General features: G+C 32.0%; 3 protein-coding genes and 2 long non-coding RNA genes across 7 annotated transcripts; 4 read left to right on the plus strand and 1 right to left on the minus strand.

Annotated features, from left to right (window-relative positions):
* Positions 1 to 1,564: 1,564 nt before the first annotated feature.
* LOC146950747 (MLO-like protein 6) lies at positions 1,565 to 5,560 on the plus strand. Its single transcript, XM_085746709.1, has 14 exons — positions 1,565 to 1,767; positions 1,900 to 1,957; positions 2,057 to 2,430; positions 2,545 to 2,605; positions 2,757 to 2,845; positions 2,949 to 3,023; positions 3,142 to 3,236; positions 3,326 to 3,375; positions 3,690 to 3,730; positions 3,830 to 4,003; positions 4,147 to 4,182; positions 4,289 to 4,356; positions 4,446 to 4,506; positions 4,690 to 5,560. The coding sequence occupies exons 1-14, from the start codon at positions 1,645 to 1,647 to the stop codon at positions 5,164 to 5,166; spliced, it is 1,782 nt and encodes a 593-aa protein (XP_085602835.1). The 5' UTR covers positions 1,565 to 1,644; the 3' UTR covers positions 5,167 to 5,560.
* Positions 5,561 to 5,740: 180 nt separating this feature from the next.
* LOC146950748 (uncharacterized) lies at positions 5,741 to 8,311 on the minus strand. Of its 3 annotated transcripts, none has more exons than XR_015027686.1 (3): positions 7,946 to 8,311; positions 6,530 to 6,639; positions 5,741 to 6,264 (listed from the first exon to the last, which is right to left on the minus strand). It is a non-coding gene; the product is annotated as an uncharacterized LOC146950748 (long non-coding RNA). The 3 variants fall into 3 exon arrangements; XR_015027685.1 differs by having other exon boundaries at positions 7,941 to 8,311; XR_015027687.1 differs by having other exon boundaries at positions 7,892 to 8,311.
* LOC146950749 (uncharacterized) lies at positions 6,153 to 8,506 on the plus strand. The gene is made up of 2 exons (XR_015027688.1): positions 6,153 to 6,287; positions 6,396 to 8,506. It is a non-coding gene; the product is annotated as an uncharacterized LOC146950749 (long non-coding RNA).
* Positions 8,507 to 21,287: 12,781 nt separating this feature from the next.
* LOC146950750 (uncharacterized protein At2g29880-like) lies at positions 21,288 to 22,688 on the plus strand. Its single transcript, XM_085746711.1, has 2 exons — positions 21,288 to 21,797; positions 21,896 to 22,688. Exons 1-2 carry the CDS (start codon positions 21,447 to 21,449, stop codon positions 22,523 to 22,525), a joined length of 981 nt encoding a protein of 326 aa, XP_085602837.1. The 5' UTR covers positions 21,288 to 21,446; the 3' UTR covers positions 22,526 to 22,688.
* A 2,059-nt stretch (positions 22,689 to 24,747) lies between these two features.
* Positions 24,748 to 25,445, plus strand: LOC146950751 (Preprotein translocase Sec, Sec61-beta subunit protein). The gene has a single exon (XM_085746712.1). The coding sequence runs from the start codon at positions 24,898 to 24,900 to the stop codon at positions 25,219 to 25,221; it is 324 nt and encodes a 107-aa protein (XP_085602838.1). The 5' UTR covers positions 24,748 to 24,897; the 3' UTR covers positions 25,222 to 25,445.
* Positions 25,446 to 26,328: the final 883 nt, after the last annotated feature.

The raw sequence follows: 26,328 nt of genomic DNA on the forward strand, positions 1-26,328 counted from the left end.
TTCTCTTTTGGATTGTTCTCGGTAAACTGGATCACTGATTTTGGGTGTAGTTTTGTTTCACGTTCTGGAAAACTTCACCAAAAGGTTACCTATATTGTTTTGTTTTTTTGGTATTTTTTTTATCTTTTTCAAGATTTTTTTTTCCCTCGAAGTGTATTAACGATTTTCTTAAGCTTCACCAATAATGATTTCTTTAAGCTTTTTTTTTATTTTTTTTTATTTTTAGCTTTTTATTTTGTTGTTGTTAATTCTTTGTATACCAGTTAACTAATTTTGGAATTGACATATTTAGTTTTCCGATATTCACTTGCCATTGAAAAGGATTCGAAGAGCTTTCTGGTGTAGCTTCTGGAAACATAAGCATTGAGTGTTCTAAAAATTTGATTGAATTTGGAAAAGTTTGATACTGATTGTTACAAAAAATACAAATCGGAAATGTTAAAGTTGTAGGGTGAACCGTGAACTCATATTGAATGAATTGCCATGTAGGGTGAACTCCTACTCAATTGAAAAGGTTAAATGCAAAGAGGGTAAAATTGGACTTTTAAAAAAATTGTAAGGGTGAAAGTACATATGTAGAGGTATAGGGTAAAATGTCCAAAACACAGAGTCTCTCTCTTGGGCTAGTAATAATGTATAATAAGCTGAATGAGTTTAAGAATTTTTTTTTTGTTAATAATAACTTGGATTGGTTAAGATAATAATTGAGTTGAATGTCCAGCATTAAAAAATTGTTGTGCATTCTCCTGGTAAATATGGAGGGATTATATCATTATTTTCATAACAGAACAAAACTAGATGTGATTTTAAATCCTTTCATCATTCTAATTCCCATAAAATATCAAAAGGAAAAGACAAACTACAGCATCAAATTAAGACAGGTAAATTAAATTAACCAAAGTGGTTATTGATAATATAGTTGTATTGTATTCCATTCAAAAAAAAAATACTAGTATTATTAACTAAGAAGACAAAAATTCAGACATATCTCTCGAAACAAAATTTGACACATATGTGAAAGAGAATATCATTGATTTTGACATTAAAAAATATGTCGGCATACACATAAAAATTAAGCATGTTCGTTATGAACGACACATACACATAAAAATTAAGTATATTTGTTATGAACGAAAATAGTTTGATCGATCGACAGAGATTTATATATAGCCAACATCATCAAACCAGACTTTTTATAAACTAAACAATGCAAGGAACTTTTATAAGATTATTTAGCTAAAAATGCAAGACTATTTAGAAGAAATGTGCTTTAATTTTTTTTAATCTGATCAAACTTATACTTTGTAAAGCTTAACACACTTATTTTTGTCCTCAATCTTGATACAGTTAGTTTATGCGTCAAAGTCAACATCGTTGTATTTTTGTTTAAAAAAAAAAAGGGAAAAAAATACAACCTTGGATAATTGAATTCTTTTTTCTCATCATTTTTTTTTGAAGAAGAAATGAAATACCCTTTTTTGTCCTAATATCAACTTCACATCCACTATTATATTAGAAACACAGATTCCTCTACACAACCTCTACTCATCACTAATAACTTCACATCTATGTCTAAAAATATGTATATATATATGCAATCTGTTAATGTTGCTTGCAACTTAATTAACTAAGAAGCAATTTATCATGGCAGGAGGAAGCGTTGGAAGAAGCTTAACTGAAACACCTACTTGGGCCGTTGCAGTTGTTTGCTTTGTTATACTTTCTATTTCTATCATCATTGAACACATTTTCCACATCATAGAAAAGGTATGCGCGCATATATTTACACATATTTAAACGTATAAAAGGTACGTTTAAATGATTTAATTCATATACATTATCAGTGTAACAAAATTTAACTTTACTTGCACCGTTAATTTAAATTGTGCATGTGAGCAGTGGTTGAAGAAAAAGCATAAAAGTGCCTTGTATGAGTCACTTGAAAAGATCAAATCAGGTGTGAATTTGAATCATATACTAATATCTCTAATTGTAATTTTATAAAGAAATTGAACTAGTTTTGGTATTATTGAACATTTTTATGTGTTAATTGCAGAGCTAATGTTACTAGGGTTCATATCATTGCTCCTAACAGTAGGAGAAGGTTTAATATCAAGAATATGTATATCACAAAGGGTTGCAGCCACATGGCATCCTTGTAGCAACAATGCAAATAATGAATCAGATGATGAAGAGTTAATAGACCATGAAATCGGTGGCAACCGGAGATTACTAGCGGCGTTGCTTGCTTCTCAAGGCAACAATCACCGCCGTATTTTGGCTGGTGGAGGAGGTGACAAATGTGCAGAAGAGGGAAAAGTAGCATTTGTGTCAGCAGGGGCTATTCATCAACTCCATATATTTATCTTCGTGCTTGCTGTTTTTCATATCCTCTACTGCATACTTACTCTGGCTCTAGGAAGAGCAAAGGTAGAAACACAATATTCTAATAGTATATTCTTTACTACTTAATTATTATTATACTATAAGATAAATTTCTTTACCTCATTGGATACATAAAATCGATCAATTTCTACTCAATAGATGAGAAGGTGGAAACGATGGGAAGAGGCAACAAAGACACCCGAGTACCAGTTTTCACATGGTTAGTCAGTTGAGAAACTCGCACCTCAACATATCAAATTTCTTTGCAATTCTTTATCATTTGAGTTTTACTTACACAATGTCTATACATAGTTTTACAAACAATGTTAGAGGAACTTACATTTATTGGTGCATTGTGTTGTGTATATCAGATCCTGAAAGATTCAGATTCGCTAACGAGACTTCGTTTGGAAGAAGACACTTGAGTTTCTGGACCAAAAATCCTGTCCTCATTTGGATTGTAAGTCAAAATCAAACCTATTTTTGAGCTCTTTGATTATTTACTTGGCCTCTCTCTAATTACATTTATTGAGTTATTTGCTTTACCTGATTGCAATTTGCAGGTATGTTTTTTTAGGCAATTTGTAAGGTCAGTTCCTGAAGTGGATTACTTGACCTTAAGGCATGGATTTATGATGGTAATATTCATTAATATATACTTGTTTGTTATGAAATAATAACTTCAATGAAATTCACTATTAGAACTATCTGATAATAATTTAGGCACATTTTCTCTAAAAAAAATAAATAATTTAGGCACATTTGGCTCCTCAAAGTCACCAGAAGTTTGACTTTAGACAATATATCAAAAGGTGTTTGGAAGAAGACTTCAAAGTTGTTGTTGGAATCAGGTTAATTTTCTGATTTATATATACCCTGATGTGATACATTATTATATGATGAAGTATCATTAATTATGCTATGTTTCTTATTTTTTTAGTCCTCCAATTTGGTTCATCACAGTGTTCTTCCTCCTGTTCCATACTCATGGTAAGCAAGTAGCACATCTTATAATAACTCATTCTTAAGGTCAAATCATATATCATTATTGTAGTTTAATTTTCATACACCGTCAATTTAAAAAGTTTTACACTCTCACCATATTACAAGCAATCATTTGTGTCATTTTAGAAGTGATTATAATAAAAGTTAAATTATTTTCAATGATCTGACAGTTATGATTATTTGACTATGTATGTAAAAATCCTCGACACTAGTGGCGTATATGAATTAAATACTTATCAATATTATATCTATATATATCTTACAATTTCATATTTTCATGCACCATTATGTATGGACAGGGTGGCACTCTTATTTGTGGCTACCATTCTTTCCTTTGATTGTAAGTACATGGAATGTCATAGCTTAAATTAATTAATATCATATCAAATAAGGATTGATATTTTTGTGTAAATATATTAATGTCCTAAATTAATTGCAGATTGTCCTATTAGTTGGAACAAAGTTGCAAGTGATCATAACTCAAATGGGTCTTAGAATTCAAAAACAAGGAATGGTGGTAAAGGGTGAACCAGTGGTGCAACCTGGGGATGACCTCTTTTGGTTTAACAAACCTAGACTTATTCTCTTCCTTATTAATTTTGTGCTCTTTCAGGTACACACACTAATCTGTGTAAAAAGCACAACATAGTAACATCAATGTATTTTTTTATAAAATACTAAAATTGTTTCCTCTCATATACTAGTGACTGTCCAAGTCTCTTATGTGTATTTTTTGTTGCATGTTTATTGAAACAGAATGCATTCCAACTTGCTTTCTTTTCATGGACTGCGGTAAGTAATCCATAAAAACTCATACAATATAGTATTTGATTTGATGATACACTTAGGCTATAGCAATGATGAAATTCATATTTTGAATTGTTTGGTTTTGTTCCAGCTTCAATTTGGGGTGACATCCTGTTACAATTCACGTAAAGATGGTGTTGTCATTAGAATTTCCATGGGGTTAGTCTCATATTTATACTCTCATTCCATTCCCTTCTAACGTACTCACATTAAAAATATGTACGCGATTAACATGGATGATTTGGCAGAGTCTTCGTCCAAATCCTTTGTAGCTACGTGACTCTTCCTCTCTATGCTCTTGTGACGCAGGTAATTTGATTAGTTAAACAACTTTACTGTTTCATTTTTTTCTCCTTCATTGTTCACAATCATCAAGTATCGTGTTATATTGTCAGTCAATCATAACCTTCATATCAATATAAACTTTGACTTTTTTGACCAAATAAAAATGTTTATCTTACTAAACTCTTTTAATTTATTTGTTTAAATCAGATGGGTTCGACCATGAAACCAACCATATTCAACGAAAGAGTAGCTAGAGCTCTACGAAATTGGCACCACACCGCAAGGAAGAACATAAAGCACAACCGTGGATTGGGCTCTCAAACCCCATTTTCAAGTCGGTCCATAACTCCGGCCCGTTCCATGTCCCCGACCCAAATCCTTCGTCATTACCGCAACGAAATGGATACTCCAACAAGACTCAACTTTGAGACATGTCACCACTATGAATCTTACTCACCCTCACCTTCCAACTCACACCACCACAAGGTTGAGATCAATGCTGCTTCTTCCAGCTCAACTCATCTTCATGAAATGGAAATGGGTCACCTGGCCCATGCTGAACAACAAGAGGTCATTAAGCCCAATCATATTTCTGTTGGCTCAGGCCGGCCTCAATTTGAAATTGATGTCCAACACAGTGATGAACTCTCATTTTCAACAATGCCCACAAATCAATTAGAATGACTATGGTCGGTTTATGTTCTCACAACAATCTAGAAACACATGAAAATGTAAAAAAAAACTCAGTGGTAGTTAACTACAGTCGAGTTTCTGTTTATAAACTATAAACCAATAGTAGTTAACTAAGGCTGAGATTTTTTTGGATCATTTCCATGTGTTTCTAGGAAACAATAGATGTGAAAACAACAATTTTCATGACTATGACTTGTGTCGTGCAATTATTTTGTTCAAGGAGAGCAACATTTTGCTTAGCTAGGGGCTCATGTATGGTTCAGTTCAGTAGGGTGCTTTACTAATTATTTTGATGGGCCAAAATAATTAATTGATTTAATAGTATGTATGTATGTATAATTTTTTATAACGATAAATAAAACATTTTTTATTTTACCTTTTTAAATATGTCTTGTTCCAAATTAAAAATGCATATACTATGTACCAAAAAAAAAATGCATCTAATTATATTATATAGAAACAGATATCTACCATTTTTACTTATTTACCCATACCCAGTTTTTCAGCAAATTTTTCACTTCCCACATTCAAGGTTATTTATGTCTATTCCGCCTAACAAAACACCTTTTTAGTTTATTAATGCAAAGTAATGCACCTTTTTAATTTATTAATGCAAATAGTGCAACTACACCCAATTGTCAAAAGCTAAACGCAAGCTAATGTCTACCAAAACCGTGAATAGAGTCAAGTGATACAAAAGGATGTGTTTTTTTTTGTTGATTCAAGGCATTATATTATTATAGCTTACACATTTTATATTATTATATCCATACCATTTGAATTTCAAATTCAAACTTCACTTACTAACAATTTCCCTCTCTTCTTTTTCTTTATAATTTCATCTTTCTATAACATTTTATCATTACCTCATTTTCAAAATTCTCAACTAGGCTCTTTGTCATTCTTTTCTTTCCTGCATATTTATTCTTTCTTCACACTATTATCCCTTTTTCAGTTTCTTTTGTCAATCTACATCTCTTCTATTACTATCATTTTGCTCTTCATTTTCCTCCTCCAATTGTAATCTTAAACTCATATATCTAACTGTTGATTGTTTTTTTATGCAGAAAACTTGAAAGATTTCCAACTCTGCAAAATCAAGAAGGAAGCGGGTAAGTATACGACAATAACACCAATTTTTTAGTAACACATGCATTCTTCATTATTCTATTATTTTGTTCATATCTTCTTTAACATACTACCATGTTTTTCTTGCTTAGGTTCTTCAACTATATCATTATGAAAATTATACAAAACTATTTGAACAGAATCCAGAAGTAAAGAAGATGCAAGTAAACACTCCAACAACTGAAACAAATGTATAAATAAATGATGGGGAAGAGAGTTACCATACCTTTATGTTCATATTCATTATTTGCATATTTTGTCTTCAAATTAAGTTCTTGACTCTCCAACATATACTTTTCTTGCAGGAAACTCGAATGATGTTGTCCCTCCAAGAAACTACAAAGAAATACATGCCTAAATAAATTATGACGAATATGAACAAAAATCGAATGATGTTTTCCCTATTTCTATTAACCATAATTCTTCCCTGTTTCTTGATTTTATTTTTTTAAAGTTCTTTGTGAAACACCTTTGGTGAAACACGTTTATAAATAATCACCGTTTTTATTTGACCTAAATATTATTTATATTTCTTTATACAAAAAAAATTGATGTTTATTGAAAGAGAAAATTTATTAAATAAATCTGTTATATTATTTTTTTTATGAAGGAAAAATCTGTTATATTATTTATACAGAAAAAACACCTTTTTTTTATTTGCAAAAAAAATATAATTCATCTGTAAACAAACCTACTTAGTTCTTAAACAGAAAAGTCTTCATTTTTTATTTAGATCATCTTTCTATCAAATTTCAAATTTATTCAAATTTCATTCAAATTCATTCATTTTAGAAAGGATGGAGTGTTATCTGTGTACGTAATTAGTTCTGCAATAATAATAATCGATTTTCAATTAATTTGTAATATATAATTATTAATAGATAAAATAAATTAATTGTCAAATAATATATTAATTCCTGACTACACTACTGGTACGAAAATAAAACAATTTTATAAACAATTGTTCACATGGATTGTAGTTGAATTCAATTTAATCTCAAGACAATTTTTAAATAATATATATATATTTTTTTTTTGGTACATAAATAATATATTATTATTGAGTAGTGAATTTAGTAGTGGATTACTACTGCTTGGATTGCTAAGTTCGAGGTTGAAATAATGGCAGACAAGTAGAAGTGGGCTTATCAACCAAAATAGTTCCTTTAAAAAGAAAAAACCAAAAGAGTTCTTATTGAATTCAAAAGTTTTCATCTTTTATTTTTTATATATAAATAAAATATTATGTCTTTTTTTTTTTGGTTACAAAATAAAATATTATGTATAACAAACTGTATTTGTCAAAAGGTCCGAATTTTTTTTGATATTATTCTTTAATTTAAGAAGATGATGAAGAGACATAGATCCAACAACATATTTCACAAGAAAAATAAAAAAAAAAATCTCCTGGCTTTAAACCGATTATTGATAGTAAACCGATTTACTGTCAAAAATAAAAAAATATCTTTGAAAATTATTATTTTCCCTAACCAACAACAGAAAATACCACATAAAATCTGGTATACATACTTTGTTGACTCATAAGAACCACATATACAAATCAAATAATTAGAGATGGAGAAATTACTTTCATATGATTAACTATAGAGTAGCTCTTAAGTATATGAGTATAAAACCTGACTTTAAAAGCCTTTAATTTGTTGTTGTTGTTGTTGTTGCATGTGTGAAAGAAGAAGTCCGGGGGTTTGATGGCCGAATCATGATGAAATAGGTCCAAAAGAGAGCTTACATGATGAAGGTTCCAGATCGGCTGCAAAACTCCATGAATGAGGTCGAACATGGTGCTTTTGAAAATCTAATTTGATACAGCAAGACAGAGGAGAATGAGGTGATGAATAATATGGAATTTTTTTTTAATAAAGGTCGCCGGAAAGATGTAGATCTCGTCGGATTTGTTGGTCACCGGAAAGATGTTTATGGTGAAGAGAAAGATATGGATGGCCTCAGGAGTTAGAGAGAAAGAGAGAAAGAGAAGGGAAATGAGTATGTGAGAGATGGGAGACGTGTGAGTATTTTGTTAAAATTAAACAAATTATTAAATAATATTAAATAGAGATAATGATAGACAATGAATGATGGTTTTGTTTTTGGTGTCTGATGGTTGGAATTGATTGAAAAATAGAGAAAAGTTGGTGGTTGTAAATGATGGTTGGAATTGTAAATTGATTGAAAAATTGTCTGATGGTTTTCTTCATTGTTCCACTACTTTAATTGTTGCCTTTTTGTGCTTCCCTAAAAAGTGAGCTGTAGTGAACGTGAGGAAGGAAAAATTGGAGTACCAACATTTTTTAAGCATGTAACATGACAAGGGAAAATTATGTTTTTTAAAAAATGTATCTCTAAAAAATCATTGGAGCGTACAGTTGTAATACGAGACCTATTTTAATAATTACAACGAAGTTTTAATTAGAGTTTTTTTAATATCTTTATTTAAACACTGCGATTGCCTAAGTTTTATTAATGGGTGTATAAACTATATATTAATAAAAATATATAGATTTTTTATAGTATCATGGCCCACTACTATCAAACTCGAATCTTATTAATGACAGGCATTGACAACTACCAAAGACCATGTATTATAAATAATAGTGTACTACATTTAAAGTTGCACATATTTTTTTTTTTTTTAGAAAAAAGTTGCACAGGTTGTATAGTTGATTTGCAAAAACATGCACACTCAACCAAATTGGCAGATTTAAATTACCTCTGCGTCCCAACTTTACTAAAACCCCTTTCCCACTGTCAAAATCCACTTTACTAAAACCTCTTTTCCACTATCAAAATCCACTTTACTAAAACTCATTTTTTCATCTTTCTTTATTTAATAATAAACTTTTCTCTCTCATATTTCTTTATTTATAATAATAATAATATTTTCTCTCTCATTTTTATTTATTTAATAATAAACTTTTCTCTCAACTTTATTTTTTAATAATAAACTTTTCTCTCTCAATCTCACTCTCCTCTCTTATCTTTTCTTACCAACTTTCTTCATTTTTCATTTTCTCTTTTCATTTTCAACACCATTTTCTCTACTAATTTTCAATTTGGTTTCACTAACAAGTTTTTTTTATAGGAAACTAACAAGTATTGTTATTATAGCATATTACACTTTTGTATTTTACGATAACACTATTATATAATACGTTAATTATGTTTTTTCACGAGACACATATTAATATTTTTCACACTCAAACATATTAATAAATAAAATCTATGATTATTTTTATTTAGGGTTAATTAAGTTTTTGGTCCCTATAAATATATTCAGTTTTGTTTTTAGTCCCTATAAAAATAAATCACACTTTTTAGTCCCTAGAAAAATTTCCGTTAAAGTTTTTAGTCCTTACCGTTAAATGAGACTAATGGATGCTGATGTGGCAATGCCAAGTCATTAATATTATTATTATTATTAAAACACGTCAGAATTTTCTATTTAATAGTATTTTTCCAAAAAATTAATGGTAAATTGTGAAATTACTAAAGTGTCCTTAATGTTTAACTAAAAAACTCAATTATTTCTCTCTTTACGTTCTTCCCCAGCGAGACCTTCTTCTTCTTCTTCCAGATTTCTTCTTCATCTTCAACTTATTCATTCCCTAACCTTCTTCATCTTCGTGTTCGTGTTTTGGTAGTGGTTCGTCTTCGATTTCAGTTTGGTTTTCGTTCCAGTTCAGTTTCAACTTTTAATTTCATCTTCTTCGTTTAGTAATTTTCGATTTCTTTTCGATTCAATTTTGTTTTCGTTTCAGTTTCAGTTTTCGTTTTCGATTTAAGGTTTGGGTACTTTCGATTCCATAGTGGTGGGTGCGGGTGTTCACACGATAAAAATCCCCAAATTTGTTGTATGATGGAACCAGGAGTAATTAAATTAGAGAAGAAGAAAATGATGAATGAATTCGGGTTTTGGTTTTGGTTTGATGGAAAGAAGAAGAAGGTGAGGGAATGAAGAAGTTGAAGATGAAGAAGAAATCTGGAAGAAGACGAAGGTCTCGCTGGTGAAGAAAGGAAGGAGAAATAATATGGGTTTTTTAATTAAACATTAAGGGTATTTTAATTATTTCATAATTTACCATTGATTTTTTGGAAAATACTATTAAATAAAAAATTCTGACATGTTTTTTTAATAATAATAATAATGACTTGGCATTGCCACGTCAGCATCCGTTAGTCTCATTTAACGGTAAGGACTAAAAACTCTAACGGAAAATTTTTTAGGGACTAAAAAGTGTGATTTATTTTTATAGGGACTAAAAACAAAACTGAAAATATTTATAGGGACTAAAAACTTAATTAACCCTTTTATTTATTAGGTTTTTTCATATCGTCAATACTAAAACAAGAACAATATATTTTTTTATTATACTATGATTAATCATACTTCAATTTTCAAAAATACAAATGAGTATATAAACTATATATTAACAAAAATACATCTCACTATATATTTTTTTATCGCAATATGTTAGTATATATTTATTTATGAAATATATGTTCATTTATTAGCTTTTTTAATATCGTCAATACTAAAACAAGAACAATAATACAATATATTATGATTAATCATACTTCAATTTTTTCCGTTGTTTTTTTATGAAAATGTATCAGTAAAAAAATCATTTGGAGTGTACAATTGTAACACGGGATCCATTTTAGTAACTACAACGAGTAATCGGTTTTAATTAGTATTTTTTAATATCTCTATTTAAACACCACGACTGCCTAAGTTTTATTAATATATTAATAAAGTATATGTGGGTGTATGGACTATATATTAATAAAAATATATATGAGTATATGTTTTTTTTTGAAAGATATATGAGTATATGTTTGTTTTACGGAAATATATTAATATATTCTTATTTCTGAAATCTAATGAGAACTATATATTGATAAAATATATATGAGTGTATGAACTATATATTAACAAAAATATATCTCACTATTTTTTTTACAGGAATATGTTAGCATATGTTTTTATATGAAATATATTTTACGATAACAATATTATATAATACATTAATTATGATTTTTTACGGGATGCTTATTAATATTTTTCACACTAAAACATATTAGTAAATAAAAACTATTATTATTTTTATTTATTATCTTTTTTAATATCGTCAATACTAAAATTTAATATATATTTGTTCATATTAAAATTTAATTATTTTATAATTTTTTATTACTACCGATCAATATATACATTATTATGTTTTAAATACTTTACATATTTTTACTATGGACAAAAAAATCACTTTGACAAGCGCAGCCGAGACGCGACACGCGGCGGAGCCGCGGCCATACAGCGCGGCGAAGCCGCGCTACCCGTGCTGTAGCACGGGTATCTCGACTAGTATACTATTAAAAGTATGAATATGCAATGTCAATGATAGGTCTCATAAAAAAAATAGAGAAGTGCTAGCTGCAATCGCTTAGACACTCTCTCAGAAACACTCGCTGAGTAAAGAAGCCACGTCATCTATTTTTCTAAACCATGTACCGGGTAACAGGCTTAAGCGGTTTCTACAATTTTAACATTTTTTTTTTCTAAAATTTTATCACTTTTACGGTTGACCATAAACAAAAGGAAATTAATAATTTTGTCCTTTCTTCTTCTAAGACCACTTCTGGATCTGAATTCAATCGTTGGGTGGCTGGTGGTGTTTTGATAGTTTTGTTCCAAAAAGACTCCAACAAAGATTAAGATCCAAAGCGTTTTGATGGGAATTATACAGTGAAGGAAAAAGGGTTTTTGACGGTTCCATGAATTTTGATGGTGATGCAGCTTTTGCTGTTTCTTTTACCAATTTTCTCAATAGATCTTCCCTCTATTAATGTCAAAAAAATAAAAGATCTTCTCTATATAAAAAACAAATAAAAAAGAAAGGAGATTCAGTACTAAAAATACCAGTTATCGAGTATTCCACTATGCAGGGGAAAGGGTGAGGTTAGTGGGTGTGGGGATGCTTGATGGAGAGTGGTTGCTGGTAATTTGCAGTTGACAGAGAGAAAGAATGAGATGAAGGGAAAATGATGGCTTCTATTTTGTAAAAGAAAAAAAAAACAGAAAACAAAAAAAAAACAAAGAAAGAAAGCCGGTTGCCGTTTACAAGTCTTTAAGAGAGGGTGACGTGGACGTATAGTTGGGAGAGTGTCTAAAGAGAGAGTGCATAAGCGGTTGACGCTAGCATTCCTCAAAAAAATATTACTTTTATTAATCCGAGTGAAATTAGATTTGAATCACGTAAGAAAAGTTTCACGTGTAAATTTTATGGATGATGAAAATATGGTCAATAAGAGAATTACATTAAAGGTGGTCAGTCATTGTCCTTAATTGAAAACACAAACTCAAATTTACTTATCATTATATGATTTTGATTTGCTAGTGTTTGAGACTGGAACTAAACCCAAACCCCTAATCAATCTAGTCACTATGGTGTATGTTGTGGCAATGTCCTCGAGGCACATCCAAAGATTCAATTAACATCGTCCAATGAATATCAAGTGTTGATCCATGAGATCACACCCAGGGCAACGCAACAAACTTAGAATTTCACCTAGAAAATCCTATATTATGTCTTGTAAGTACTAACATGTAACCTAAGTTAAGATACACATTCTCTAAAGTCCAAAATCTCACACCCTCAATCACAAACTGGACCATGTAAGTGTGTGCAAGTACACTACATACCTCCTTCGATGAGGTGACATCATCCGCAATGGCAGATCCAGAATTCTGATATAGGGATTAAACTTTTAAAAATTTGGGGCTAGTGGTGCAAAATAATTAAGGAGTTCAAAATGTAAAATTTATAAGAGTATATTTGCCTTTTCTTCAAAAAAAAAAAGAGTATATTTGCCTTGTTTTTAAGTTAAGGGGTTCAGTTGAACCCACTACAAAGGGATAGCTTTGTCCCTTGTCGTCCTCGATCATGCTTACACTATTCCAATTGTTGATCGTGGTCAACTTCCTATCAGCTGCAATCAACAATTCACACATTTATACAATTAAAAACGTTAGTGGTTAATAGATCAAAATTAAACAATTCATATTTCAACATATATTTTATTATTTTATTAAAAATTTAAATACCAAACTAAAAATATATGACGTCTAATTTTGATCTAACAATAATGGAAAATCTTGATTGTATTGATGTCTTGAATTGCTTATCGTAGCAAATCCGAAAACTTGTGGAAGAGTTAACAAGTATGATGCTTAACACATTGTGTTTGAAGCAGTTATTTCAAACGACCGACAAAAAACCATTGATTTTCTTCTTTCTCATTAACAAGCATTTTTTGTCCTTTTGCACACACATGACATTGGCACCCTAATGTCACCAAAATGTTACCCCAAAAAGAGACACCCCACAATGTAAAACCATTTGCCACATCTATATTTCTACCTGAAAACAATGTACTACTAATTTTTTTTTGGGAATTTTAGTTTGTCTTCGAATATGTGTTAATTATATGGCGTAGAAGTGAAACAAATTTTACTTCATGTATAAACTAATTTTTACTATTAAATTAATAATTCTAGCCATTAAATTAAATGATATATGATGTGATTTATTGATTTAATGGTAAAATAATTTTTGTCTATGTTCAAAAACATAATTGTTGTCTATGCTCAAAAACGATTTTGTGTGTGCATGTAAGACAAAACCAGACGAATATATACTTAGTGCTAGTTTAAAATTTCAACAAATTTGATAATAATATGTTTTTTTTATGTAATATTATGCTCTTTTTTTTTATAAGAGATAAATTTTCTTGAAAAAAAACATTTTAAATATAGGGAAATGTTAACGAGTGCCTCCGGAGCACTCTTTAAGCACTTTAAATGGTAAGTTTTTTTATGAAATGTGTATTTAATGCATTAGAAATTGTAATAATTAACTTTTTAAAAGAATAATTGCTAAATTTGGGATCCTTAAAGAGTGTCACGGGGACACTCGTTAACTAGACCCTAAAATATATACTAATCCGGAATAATAAATTTTGTCACAGCTGATAATTAAACTTAGAATCTCTACTTTACTTTGAAGTTTACATTATAAAAATTGACTGAAGTTTTTCAAGTATGTAAATAAGATGTTGTTTTTTACTGTAATTCAATAAAATGTTATCAAGTCATAGTTGATGATAAAAACATTAAAAATTAAGAAGTGTTCACAATTCAGGGACAACCCATGTCACAATCCAAAGGGCGCCCCACTTTTTCCATTTGATCATTATCTTATCCAAAGCTACCCTCTTTAAATATCATTATTTCTTGTCACTTACTCATTTTCAAACACACATAAAGAAAAATATAGCAATAGAGAGATATGGTAATGCTGCAGGAATTCCTTAGAAGACTAAGTCACCATTGGTATGCCATGGTTATGTGCTTGATAGTGGTTATGGTGTTAATTGCAATATCTCATCGTCTAGGGCTTGAAGATATTCAGAAATCAAACAGCAACTATCATGACCGTACAATACGTCGTCTTCGTGTTTTTCATGGTCCACCTCTTCATCTTCGTATTAGTACCACTTCTAGTACTAGTTAATTTTTGTTAGCTACCTTTTTAATTTCAATTTCAACAACTACTAGTGTTGTTTATACTATATAGACCTTTGTAAGTTTGTAGAGTTTAATTTCTTTTTCTTCATCAGTTCATGTTCTCAAGATTAGCATGTACAAATTTTATGTTGTCATCGTTGTTTTGTTGTTAACTTCACTTTTTTCTTCTTCCCTACCCTAGCTTCTTCTTTTCATAATCCATTCCTATAAAAAAAATGATGTTGTTCGATCCAGATTTTGGGACCAGTGACGTGAACTAATGTGTTTTATCAGCTTAGAACCTTCCAGGTGTAATCGATATCAGGATACGTGGCAGAATTGCCAAAATAAATTATACATGCCCCAATGTTTTTCTATAATAATAATTTGTGTCGAAGATTTAAATATAATCTATCGTTTTATGAGAAATAAATAGAAAAATATATAAAGATTTCTGTTTTTACACATATTGGCTCATCACGTTAAGAATAGAATGATTAGAAGACAATTTGTAAGGTCTGGCGAAACGATTAGTAGGCATTTCATGAATGTGTTACTAGCTCTAGTGAAGTGTCACAAGGAGCTGTTAAAACAACCCCAACCAATTCTAGAGAACAATACCGATGAAAGATGGAAATACTTCAAGGTATAAAACGAAGGCCCATTATTTATATTTTACTAATTAGAATGAGTTTTAATATTCAATTTAAAAGTAGTAACATTCGTAATTATACCATTATATAGAATTGTTTAGGAGCTCTTGATGGCACTTACATCAAGGTCAATGTGCCTGAAGCTGATAAAACTAGATTCAGAACAAGGAAGGGTGAGATAGCTACAAACGTGTTGGGTGTATGCTCACCTGAAATGCAATTTATATATGTGTTGCCTGGGTGGGAAGGTTCAGCTGCTGATTCTAGAGTCCTCAGAAATGCTATTTCTCGACCAAATGGGTTAAGGGTTCCTCAAGGTATACACAACATAAATTCATGTTAATATAGAACATGTCTTACATATTTATAGGAAAATAATTTTAATTTTATTTGTGATAGGGTATTATTATTTATGTGATGCTGGCTATATGAATGGAGAAGGTTTTCTTACTCCTTATAGAGGTCAAAGGTATCACCTCAGTGAGTGGAGGAATGGCTTACAACCGGCTACACCTAAAGAGTTTTTTAATATGAAACATTCATCAGCTAGAAATGTAATAGAAAGATGTTTTGGACTGTTGAAAGGACGTTGGGCTATATTGAGAGAGAAGTCTTTCTATCCTCTAAAAACTCAAATAAGAATTATAACCGCTTGTTGTCTTCTACATAATCATATTCGGAAAGAAATGGCACGAGATCCTTTGGAAAGGGATTTAGGAGATGTTGAGACCTCTAATGAGTTCATGTCAGGTGACATGATAACGGTGGTGGAGCCAAGTAATGCATGGAGTCAGTGGAGAGATAATTTAGCATTGGAAAACTTTGTTGGTTATTTGGTATAAATGAAAAATAATATGATAGACAGGGAAGAGTACGTTGAAATGGAATGGGAGATTGATATATTAATTTCACTAAAACAATACACTTAATAGTGTTTCAAAAAACAAAACAGAACACAACTACATCACCACTAAACTAGGAACGTGGGATAACAACAACTGCTTTCTCCTAAAGTGTAGGTACCACTTATTGACTAAAATAAAAAAACTGAAACAATAGAGAATAAAGATAAATCAGCCACGTAATGCAGTCCAAAAGCAAATAATTAACACTCCTCCTTGCTTTAGGATCTGCAAACTCCAACTTTTTGCCTTAAAAACTCAAACTTGCTGACAGGAAGTGGCTTTGTAAACATATCTGCTAATTGATCCTCTGACTTGCAATAAACCAAAGTCACTTCTCCATTTTGCTGCATCTCTCTTAAGAAGTAGAGCTTGATGTTAAAATGTTTAGTCTTCCCATGACACACTGGATCCTTTGAAATTGCAATTGCTGCCTGGTTGTCAATAAAAACTTCTATTTTATGATTCTGTTGAAGATGCAAATCACATAAAATCTTCTTTAACCACAAAACTTGATTTACGGCTGCTGTTGCTGCTATGAACTCAGCTTCTGCAGTGGACTGTGCTACTGTTTCCTGCTTCTTTGTGCACCATGAAAAAACTCCAAAGCCTATACTGAAACAATATCCTGAAGTGCTCTTCATGTCATCAATAGATCCAGCCCAGTCACTATCAGAGAATCCACACAGCTTGAAATTTTGACAACTCTCATATTTGACACCATAATCAACCGTGCCTTTAACATATCTCAATATTCTTCTTGCTGCTACTAAATGTATTTCACTAGCACAATGCATAAAGCGAGAGAGGAGACTTACAGCAAATAAAATGTCCGGTCTTGTTGCAGTGAGATACATTAAACATCCGATCAGACTCCTGTAGTATCCTTCATCAACTTTATCAGCACCATCTTCCTTGCTCAACTTCTCCTTTTGGTTCATTGGTGTGCTAACTGCCTTACACTCCTCCATCTGGAATTTTCTCAATATTTCCTTTGCATATTTTTTTTGGCAGATGAACACTTCATTGTCACTTTGTTTGATCTCAATTCCAAGAAAATATGTCATAAGACCAAGGTCTGTCATTTCAAATGCTTGCATCATTTCTTGTTTGAATTGCTCAACCAACCTTGCATCATCTCCAGTCACTAAAAGATCATCAACATAGAGAGAAACTATGAGAATATTATTTCCTGCATGTTTCACATAAAGAGTGGACTCAGATAAACTTTTTACAAAGCCTATACTCATTAAGTGATCATTTATCCTGCTGTACCAAGCCCTTGGTGCTTGTTTTAACCCATAAAGGGCTTTTTTCAATAGATAGACTTTATCTTCTTCACCTTGCATCACAAATCCCTCGGGCTGCTCCACATATATCTCTTCTTGTAAAACTCCATTCAAAAAAGCTGATTTGACATCTAACTGGAATACTTTCCAGCCCCTTTGAGCAGCAACTGCTAACACCAATCTAATTGTGTCTAATCTAGATACAGGTGCAAAAGTGTCGGAATAATCAACACCAAAAATTTGTGCATACCCTTTAACTACGAGTCTGGCCTTATATTTATTGATTGAGCCATCGGCATTGAGCTTTGTTCTGAAAACCCATTTAACTCCAATGACTTTTCTATCTTGAGGCTTTTCAACCAGCTCCCATGTTTTATTTTTTTGTATCATTGACATCTCCTCCTCCATTGCATTTTTCCATTTTGGATCTTTTCGTGCTTCCTCGCAGCAAGAAGGCTCACATATTGCTACATTACATCTTTGAAATATGTCTGACAGCAGCCTTGTGCCTCTAATGGAGGGATCATCTTCTAATTCATTCAGACACAACTCGGTTGTTTACTTTTCAGGATGAGTATCTTCAATAATGCTTAGAGATCCAGATGTTTTCGGTAGATTCTTCCAGTCCCATTGCTGGTCTTCGTTGAAATGTACATCTCTAGTTATAGTCAGTGTTTCGGTTTGAGGATGATACACTTTGTAAGCCTTTGAAAGTGAACTGTATCCCACAAAAATGCCCGAAAGTGCTTTTTTGTCAAGTTTGTCACGCTTAACCTTTGGAACATGTGCAAAACAAACACAACCAAACACTTTAAGAAAGGTTAGTGAAGGCTTATACTCATACCATGCTTCAAAAGGAGTTTTATCTTGTAAAGCCTTGGTTGGAAGTCGATTTTGAAGAAAGACCGCCGTGTTTGCCGCTTCTACCCAAAATTGTTTAGGCAATTCCTTCTCATGCAACATACATCTAGCCATCTCCAATACTGATCTATTTCTCCTTTCACTAACTCCATTTTGTTCGGGAGTGTAAGGAGCTGTCAGTTGATGTTCAATTCCAGCTTCTTCGCAAAATAAATTAAATTGTGCTGATGTATACTCCTTGCCATTATCAGACCTTAGAAATTGAATCTTGGAGCCACTTTGAGTTTCCACCATCTTCTTAAACTTTAAAAATACTCCAGCCACTTCATGCTTGAATTTCAAGAAATAAATCCAACACATTCTTGTAAAGTCGTCTATGAAAAGAATAAAGTATAGGCTACCTTGTAATGATGGAGTTCTTTGAGGTCCTGCAACATCTGTGTGAATGAGTTGAAGCTTTTTAGTGGCTCTCCAAACAGTTTTGGGAAATGGAATTCTGTTTTGTTTACCAAACTGGCAAGCATTGCAGTTTGGCAAATGATCAGAAAGTACCGGTAGACCTCTTGACATGTCTTTCTTCTTCAAGTTCAACATTCTTTGAATATGACAGTGACCGAGTCGCTTGTGCCAAAGTTCAGTGGGACTGACTTGAGTGAAATAAGCGGTCTGCTCCTCCTCAATTGGATCAAATGAGAAGCTTTTACCTCTCATTTTGACCCTAAGAATCTCCCGACCAGTGATGTCAAAGATGAGACAAAGTTGATTTTCGAAAGATACTTTAAACCCTTTTTCTAATAATTGACCAACACTTAGCAGATTTTGATCAATATCAGGTACATAAAGAACATCTGAGATTGTTTTTATACCTGAACTCATTGAAATTACGATGGTTCCTTTTCCTTTTGCAGGAATATAGACACCGTTGCCAATTCTGACTTTTGAGATATGAGTTGGCTTTAAATCTTTGAAGATGGTTTTATCATATGTCATGTGGTTTGTACAACCACTATCAATCAGCCAGCATTCTGAACTACTCTTAGATGAAAAACATGTTGCCACAAACATTTGATCTTCTTCATCTTGCTCTACAACCTGGGCTTTGACTTCAAGTTGTTGAAATTTTCCTTTGCAAATCACAGCTTCATGTCCAAGCTGATTGCACTTGCTGCACTTTGCGTCCGGTCTTCTCCAACATCTGAACGGTGGATGACCCATTTTACCACAGTGCTCGCAAGGTGGGTAATTCTTCTTTTTACCTCTATCTTTGCTTTGGTTGCCTGCAGTACTTCCAACTACATGATGCTTGGCTGGTAAAGCACCTTCAACCACATGATCTTGCCTCATAAGCCTTCGTTGCTCTTGAGCCTGCATCGCATGCAACACTGCTGCTAAGGTGATCTTAGACAAGTCTTTTGTGTTCTCCAAGGTGGTTATTGATGCTTCATATCTCTCAGGCACTGTAACCAGAATTTTTTCAACAATTCTAGAATCAGCGAATTGAGTGCCGAGTAACCTAACCTTGTTTGCAATAGAAAGCAATCTGTCAGAGTAATCTTTGATTGTCTCAGACTCTTTCATTTTCTGCATCTCAAATTCCCTCATCAAGTTCAGTACTTGCATGCCTCGAATCCTCTCATCCCCTGCGTATTCTTCCTTCAAATAGTCCCATATTTCTTTTGCTGTTTTGAGGGTCATAATTCTGGTGAAAACATTTTATGAAACACAGGAGAAAAGAACGGATTTTGCCTTTGCTTTCCGAGTTTTTCTCTCCTTGTGATATTTTAACTGAGCCATGGTAGGATTATTCTGCAGCGGAGGAACTTCATAATCCTCTTCAACGGCCTCCCAAACATCCAAAGCCTCCATGTAAGACTCCATTCTTACTGCCCAAAGGTCATAGTTCTCCCCATCAAAGACAGGAGGAGCAACTTGTGAGAAACTTGTTTCAGTTTCCATTTTCACAGGTCCCGTAAGATGATAGCTCTGGTGCCAATTTGTTGGTTATTTGGTATAAATGAAAAATAATATGATAGACAGGGAAGAGTACGTTGAAATGGAATGGGAGATTGATATATTAATTTCACTAAAACAATACACTTAATAGTGTTTCAAAAAACAAAACAGAACACAACTACATCACCACTAAACTAGAAACGTGGGATAACAACAACTGCTTTCTCCTAAAGTGTAGGTACCACTTATTGACTAAAATAAAAAAAACTGAAACAATAAAGAATAAAGATAAATCAGCCACGTAATGCAGTCCAAAAGCAAATAATTAACAAACTTTAATAGATGGAGAGGGGGAAACCATAGATAAATTTCATGTTTGTTATTTGTCATTTTTATTTTCGTATGTTGTTTTTCGTCTTATTTGTATTGTTGAATATGAACTAAAAGTTTGATCAAATAAATTTATATGATCATTGTGTCTGAAATTATTTCTTTGTTTGCATTTGTATGCATCAAATAATTTATATTGCTTGCATTCTTCATATATAATGGAAGGTTTGTATGTTGGTTCTGCTGTGACTTAGTTTATATAGAGTGGAAATTTTTGTTTCACACTTATCACTTTGTGTACTAATGTCATGAGTATCGCTAGTGGAGAAGGATCTGTTTTGTTAGTATGGTTGCGAGAATGTTGTCTTATTTCATGTGTTAGACAATTTGGAGAGAGTATTTTTTGTTTGTTCTGTGATGGTGCAATTTGCTTGTACTATAGCTACTTTTTTTTCTTCAATTTTATACATTCATTTATGATATTGTCGATGGCACATGTTGTTAGTTTTACCCCTTTACACATTAAAAGCTACATATTTTAATTTTAACGTGCATAATTATTGAGTTTTGATAGATGAATGAATCATCTGAAAATCAAAATGCAAAAGGCACAAAGCGTCAATGGACTACAGAAGAAGATGCGGTATTAGTCCAAGGTTTATTGCAGTTAGTGGACGACGGGTGGAAGGCTGATGCGGGCACATTTAAACCAGGGTATACTAAAGTACTAGAGAGATATCTCCTCAAAAAAATTCCACACTGCACATTAAAAGCTAATCCTCACATTGAATCAAGAGTGAAACGTCTGAAATCACATTATTCAGCAATCAAAGATATGTTAGGTCCAAGTGCAAGTGGTTTTGGATGGAATGATGCTACAAAGACGATTGTAGTAGAGAAGGAAGTTTACAGACAATGGTGCAAGGTGACATACCATTTTATATTAAAACATTGAATAATATATCTTAATTTATGTTTTTCAACATTTAATTTATACTTCATAAATGTTTTACTTTAATGCAGTCCCATCCTAATGCAACTGGCTTGTATGGAAAACCATTTCCTCACTATGAGAGCTTGCATACTGTATTTGGAAAAGATAAAGCATGTGGTGATACATCTGAAGATCCAGCAGATCATGCTTATAACATAGTGAAAGAATTTTTTCCATCATCACCAAGGAATGAATTTGAATTTGATTTGAATCAAGGTGAAGAGAACTTTGAATCACAGATATCTGAAACAGCTATCTATAATACTACTCAAGTACCAAGTCAAGTAAATCAATCACAACGTGACGTTACATCAAATAGGAGTGGAAAACGTGCAGGTAAAAGGGCTAAGTATACTGATGATGTTTCTGATAGTTTATTATCTTCATTGAACAAGTTAGGTGAGTTTTATGCTGGAAGCGTGGAGAATATGAAACAACTCACGTCTTGTTTTATGCACGAGAAGCACACAGCTGAAAGGAGGAACCAAGTTGTCTCTCTTTTAAAAGAAATAGAAGGATTGTCGGCTGTTGATGTGGTAAGGGCTGGTATGGTTATCACTAAAGACAATAACCTTTGTGACTACTTTTTCACTATGGATACTCCTGAACTTAGGAAGGAATTTGTGCACATTGTTTTAAAAAACAATGGTTCTGAGTAGAACTCAGATTGGTCAATGTTTTTTGAATTTAATAAAAAAACTCATGCAGATATTTCCTTTATTTGCCTTACTATTTAGTTTCAATCGTTATTATGATCTTCATTGATTTTGTAATGATACCTCAATTATACTTTGAATATATTTATTGGAGGATGTTTGAGGAGCTTTAGTGCAACACATGTTGTTTCTTTGTGTATGAGAGTGGTTTATACATGTTTTTATTCTGTATTTTCGATCCTACATTGAATTGTTATCTTTCTGCATTTTTGCAACTGTCCTAATGCGTCGTTATGTTTCTGATTTTAATTTCTGCTGAGTCGTAATTCTTCTACTGCAATTTTAGCTTAGTAGAGTTTGATAGTGACTAAATTTAGCTTGGTTATTCTCCAACGAGATTTATATTTTAAGCTGATTTTGTTTTTTCATCTCTTACTAGTGCTAGATATATGCAATACTAGTAAAAGTGTGGTGAGTTGTAATGGTTTGATTTGAGGTTTGTTCGTGTTAAGAGTTAATTTGCGGTTTTGAAGAAATTGATACTTTCTGTCAAGTAGTCCCTTGAGAGAAAATAAAGTGCCTGGAGCCGTGAAATAATGAAACAGGGCACTCTTTTATTTTATTTTTTAAGGAGAGTGCTTATAGCATATCATTAGTAAGAAGAGTTTCGATACAATCAGATATTTCAAAATAGACATTGGGACTAGCTGCAAAATGCATATGTGCTGATGCGGTTCAGAATTTGTAGGCAGAATTGTAGCTTGCCGGCCTGCTAAACCAGTGGAACTTGGCTGCACATGTGATGGATTCAATGGCTGAATGTTCCGCGCGCGGCTGCCAGTTATTTGCTGCTGCAGTGCTGAACTGTCGGACAGATTCTAAGCCTGCCAGGCTGCTGTACCAGCGGAGCTGGGCTGTGCAAATGCGAGTTTCGGTGACTGATATTCTAGCGCACATCCACCATTCTGTTGCTGTTGCATGTCAATGGTGTTGGGCAGCATGGCAGCCTGCCATCCTTCAATTAAATGGCGTGCAACAACTTGATACGTGGTACTCTTGTTATGTATTAAAAAAAACAAGTATATACCCTGACAAATACCTTGAATAACTCACGGAATTTACTTCGCTTGATTAAAAAAACATGACAAATATTATTTTTCGTCTCTTGAATGTAAAAGGGTATTTTAATAATTTTGACATTTATTCCTGGGATTATACATTTTAAACCAAACATATTTTTAATATTCCCAGGAATTTAGAAGGAAAGTTCCCAGGAATTCAAATTGGTAACCAAACACTTTTTTAAAATATTCCTAGGAATATAATTCCAAGGAATATATTCCTGGGAAAGTTATTCCAGGGAATAATATTTGTATCCGTGAAACAAACGCCTAAGTTTTTTCTGAAAGGGGTACTATTTAAAGAAGTTGATATTGAAAGTTTATATCTTAAAATAAAATAAAATTATCCGATACATATCAGTATAACAAAAATAATAATATATCTCCCTCAAAAAAAAAAATCTGATACCTTTTTTTTTTGAAAGAAAATATCTGATACCTATATTTGGTATTTCACATGACCAGTATGAAAATAAGTTAATTTCTAACTAACTCAAATTACACATTAATATCCAACCACTATTGAGTGGGGTAATAAAGAACGTACAAATCTTGGTATGAAATGTCTTCTTGGGTTGTAAAAATATCTTTATGCTATCCAAAAAAAATGCATTCTCCGCAAATTTAATTCAGTTGATATAAATATTACATAAAATATTTAAAGGGCGGAATTAAACTCCAGACACTTTACTTATATCCATTTGAAGTGATGAATTTATATCTACTGGACTATTTAAAAAAAAAAATTCATGTGTCCCTTTAATTACAAAAAAGAAGGAATCAAGAAATGCAGTAAATTTTACATTGAATAAAAAAATGTTGGAACTTTCAAAGCACTAAACACATTCTTTAAAATAGAAGCTTGATGTAGAATAATGTTATCACAATTTTTATATTTTTTTATCAACTAATCTAATGGTTAGAAATCCATCCTTAACATAAATAACTAAGAAAAAATACAATATATTACAATAATTGAGTTAAGCTTACGCTTACACAAACAATTAATCTCTACATTTGTACGTTCGGATGATACTGGATCCACCCACATGAAACAAACAATCTAGATCTAACAGAATAATCCTAACTAATAATTTTGACTAAACCATACCAATTCAAATTTGTTTTGTACTCCCTTATTTGTAAGTCACAACCCTTACTTTGGTCCTATCCTAACTACTTCCTCTAAAGTCTTTATTTTCACCCACTTTCACTTTCCCCTTCAATTTCCTCTAACACCTTCTCCCACTCATCATGGCTAAAGGCGCATCTCAATCTCAATCATCAACCTCCACATCCTCCCGTCCAGGAGGAGGCGGACTCGCTGCACCACGTGGCTCCGCTGCCGCCACAGCCGGCATGCGTCGTCGACGTCTCACCTCCGGAAACAGCACCGCCAGCGTTGGAGGTGGATCTAGCGGAGGAAGCAACATGCTGAGATTCTACACTGACGATGCACCGGGTTTGAAGATTTCACCGACGGTGGTTTTGGTTATGAGTCTCTGCTTCATCGGTTTCGTCACCGCGCTTCATGTGTTCGGGAAGCTTTATCGTTACAAAGCTGGTGCTGGTGTATAATTGGAGGATCCGAATCCAATTCCGGATCTGAGAGTTTGTTTACTTTTCGGATCTTGATCGATCCGTTTCTGTTTTCGTTTTTTGTGTTCTTTAATTAGAAACTGTTTAATTTCACTGTTTTGAAGTTGCTTGGTTAGTTTTGTTTCGTTTTTGTGTTGTTGAATGATCAATGTGAATTAATTTACTTTAGAAGCTTAGATCGTATAAAAACGGACTTTGCAATGGTGCATGAGGATCTGGGTTTCCAATCAAATCTATGAATTAAATTCAATTAATGGAAAATTAATTTGGCGGTGCTGCGATCACCTAGTATCTAGAAATTATTACACTTTTTTATTTACTTAAAATGTTTTTTTTACTGACATTTCTTAATCTATGCTGTATTGAACCCAAAAAATAAAAAATCTTAATCTATGACAATCATCATAATATGGTTCTTTTTGTTTTGACAGAAAGTATATTTCTAGTCACAAATTAATTTGCATAGTCCTGTAATTTTTATTACTCTAATTTTAAAGAAAACACTTATAAAAATTAGGGTTAAATATGTTTTTGGTCCCTATAAATATGTCAACTTTTCGTTTTAGTCCCTCTAAAATTTTCCTTCAACTTTTGGTCCCTATAAAATTTTCAATCACTACTTTCGGTCCCTATTTTCAACTTAATTTATGTATTTTTTAATGAAATTGTGTAGAAATGTGTAAAATATTCAAAAACAATTTTCTGAAAAAAAATTATAATTTTTTAACAAAACACAAATTAAATATGAATTTTTAACCGTAAAAAATATAAAAATTCATATTAAATTTATGTTTTGTTAAAAAATTCTAATTTTTTTTTGGAGTGATTCTTATAATATTTTGAATTTTTCTGGAAAATTTTATTAAAAAATATGAATTCTACATATGAGTTTACTTTAAAAGAGGGACAAAAAGTGAAGATTGAAAATTTTATAGGGACTAAAGGTTGAAGGAAAATTTTAGAGGGACTAAAACGAAAAGTTGACATATTTATAGGGACCAAAAACATATTTAACCCTAAAAATTATAACTACATAATTTTGAATTTTTTAAATAAAAATTACTAATTTTAATTGTGTTTTATTGA

This window comes from Medicago sativa, chromosome 2 (assembly GCF_051527215.1).
Source record: "Medicago sativa cultivar Bolivia chromosome 2, Bolivia_mono, whole genome shotgun sequence".
Classification (NCBI taxonomy): domain Eukaryota; kingdom Viridiplantae; phylum Streptophyta; class Magnoliopsida; order Fabales; family Fabaceae; genus Medicago; species Medicago sativa.

Coding starts and splice junctions, on each gene's coding strand:
- LOC146950747 (XM_085746709.1), top strand. CDS start 1,645: ATGGCAGGAGGAAGCGTTGGAAGAAGCTTAACTGAAACACCTACTTGG. Junction 2,606..2,756: donor CGAGTACCAGTTTTCACATG/GTTAGTCAGTTG, acceptor TGTGTATATCAG/ATCCTGAAAGATTCAGATTC. Junction 2,846..2,948: donor ATCCTGTCCTCATTTGGATT/GTAAGTCAAAAT, acceptor TGCAATTTGCAG/GTATGTTTTTTTAGGCAATT.
- LOC146950750 (XM_085746711.1), top strand. CDS start 21,447: ATGAATGAATCATCTGAAAATCAAAATGCAAAAGGCACAAAGCGTCAA. Junction 21,798..21,895: donor TTTACAGACAATGGTGCAAG/GTGACATACCAT, acceptor ACTTTAATGCAG/TCCCATCCTAATGCAACTGG.
- LOC146950751 (XM_085746712.1), top strand. CDS start 24,898: ATGGCTAAAGGCGCATCTCAATCTCAATCATCAACCTCCACATCCTCC.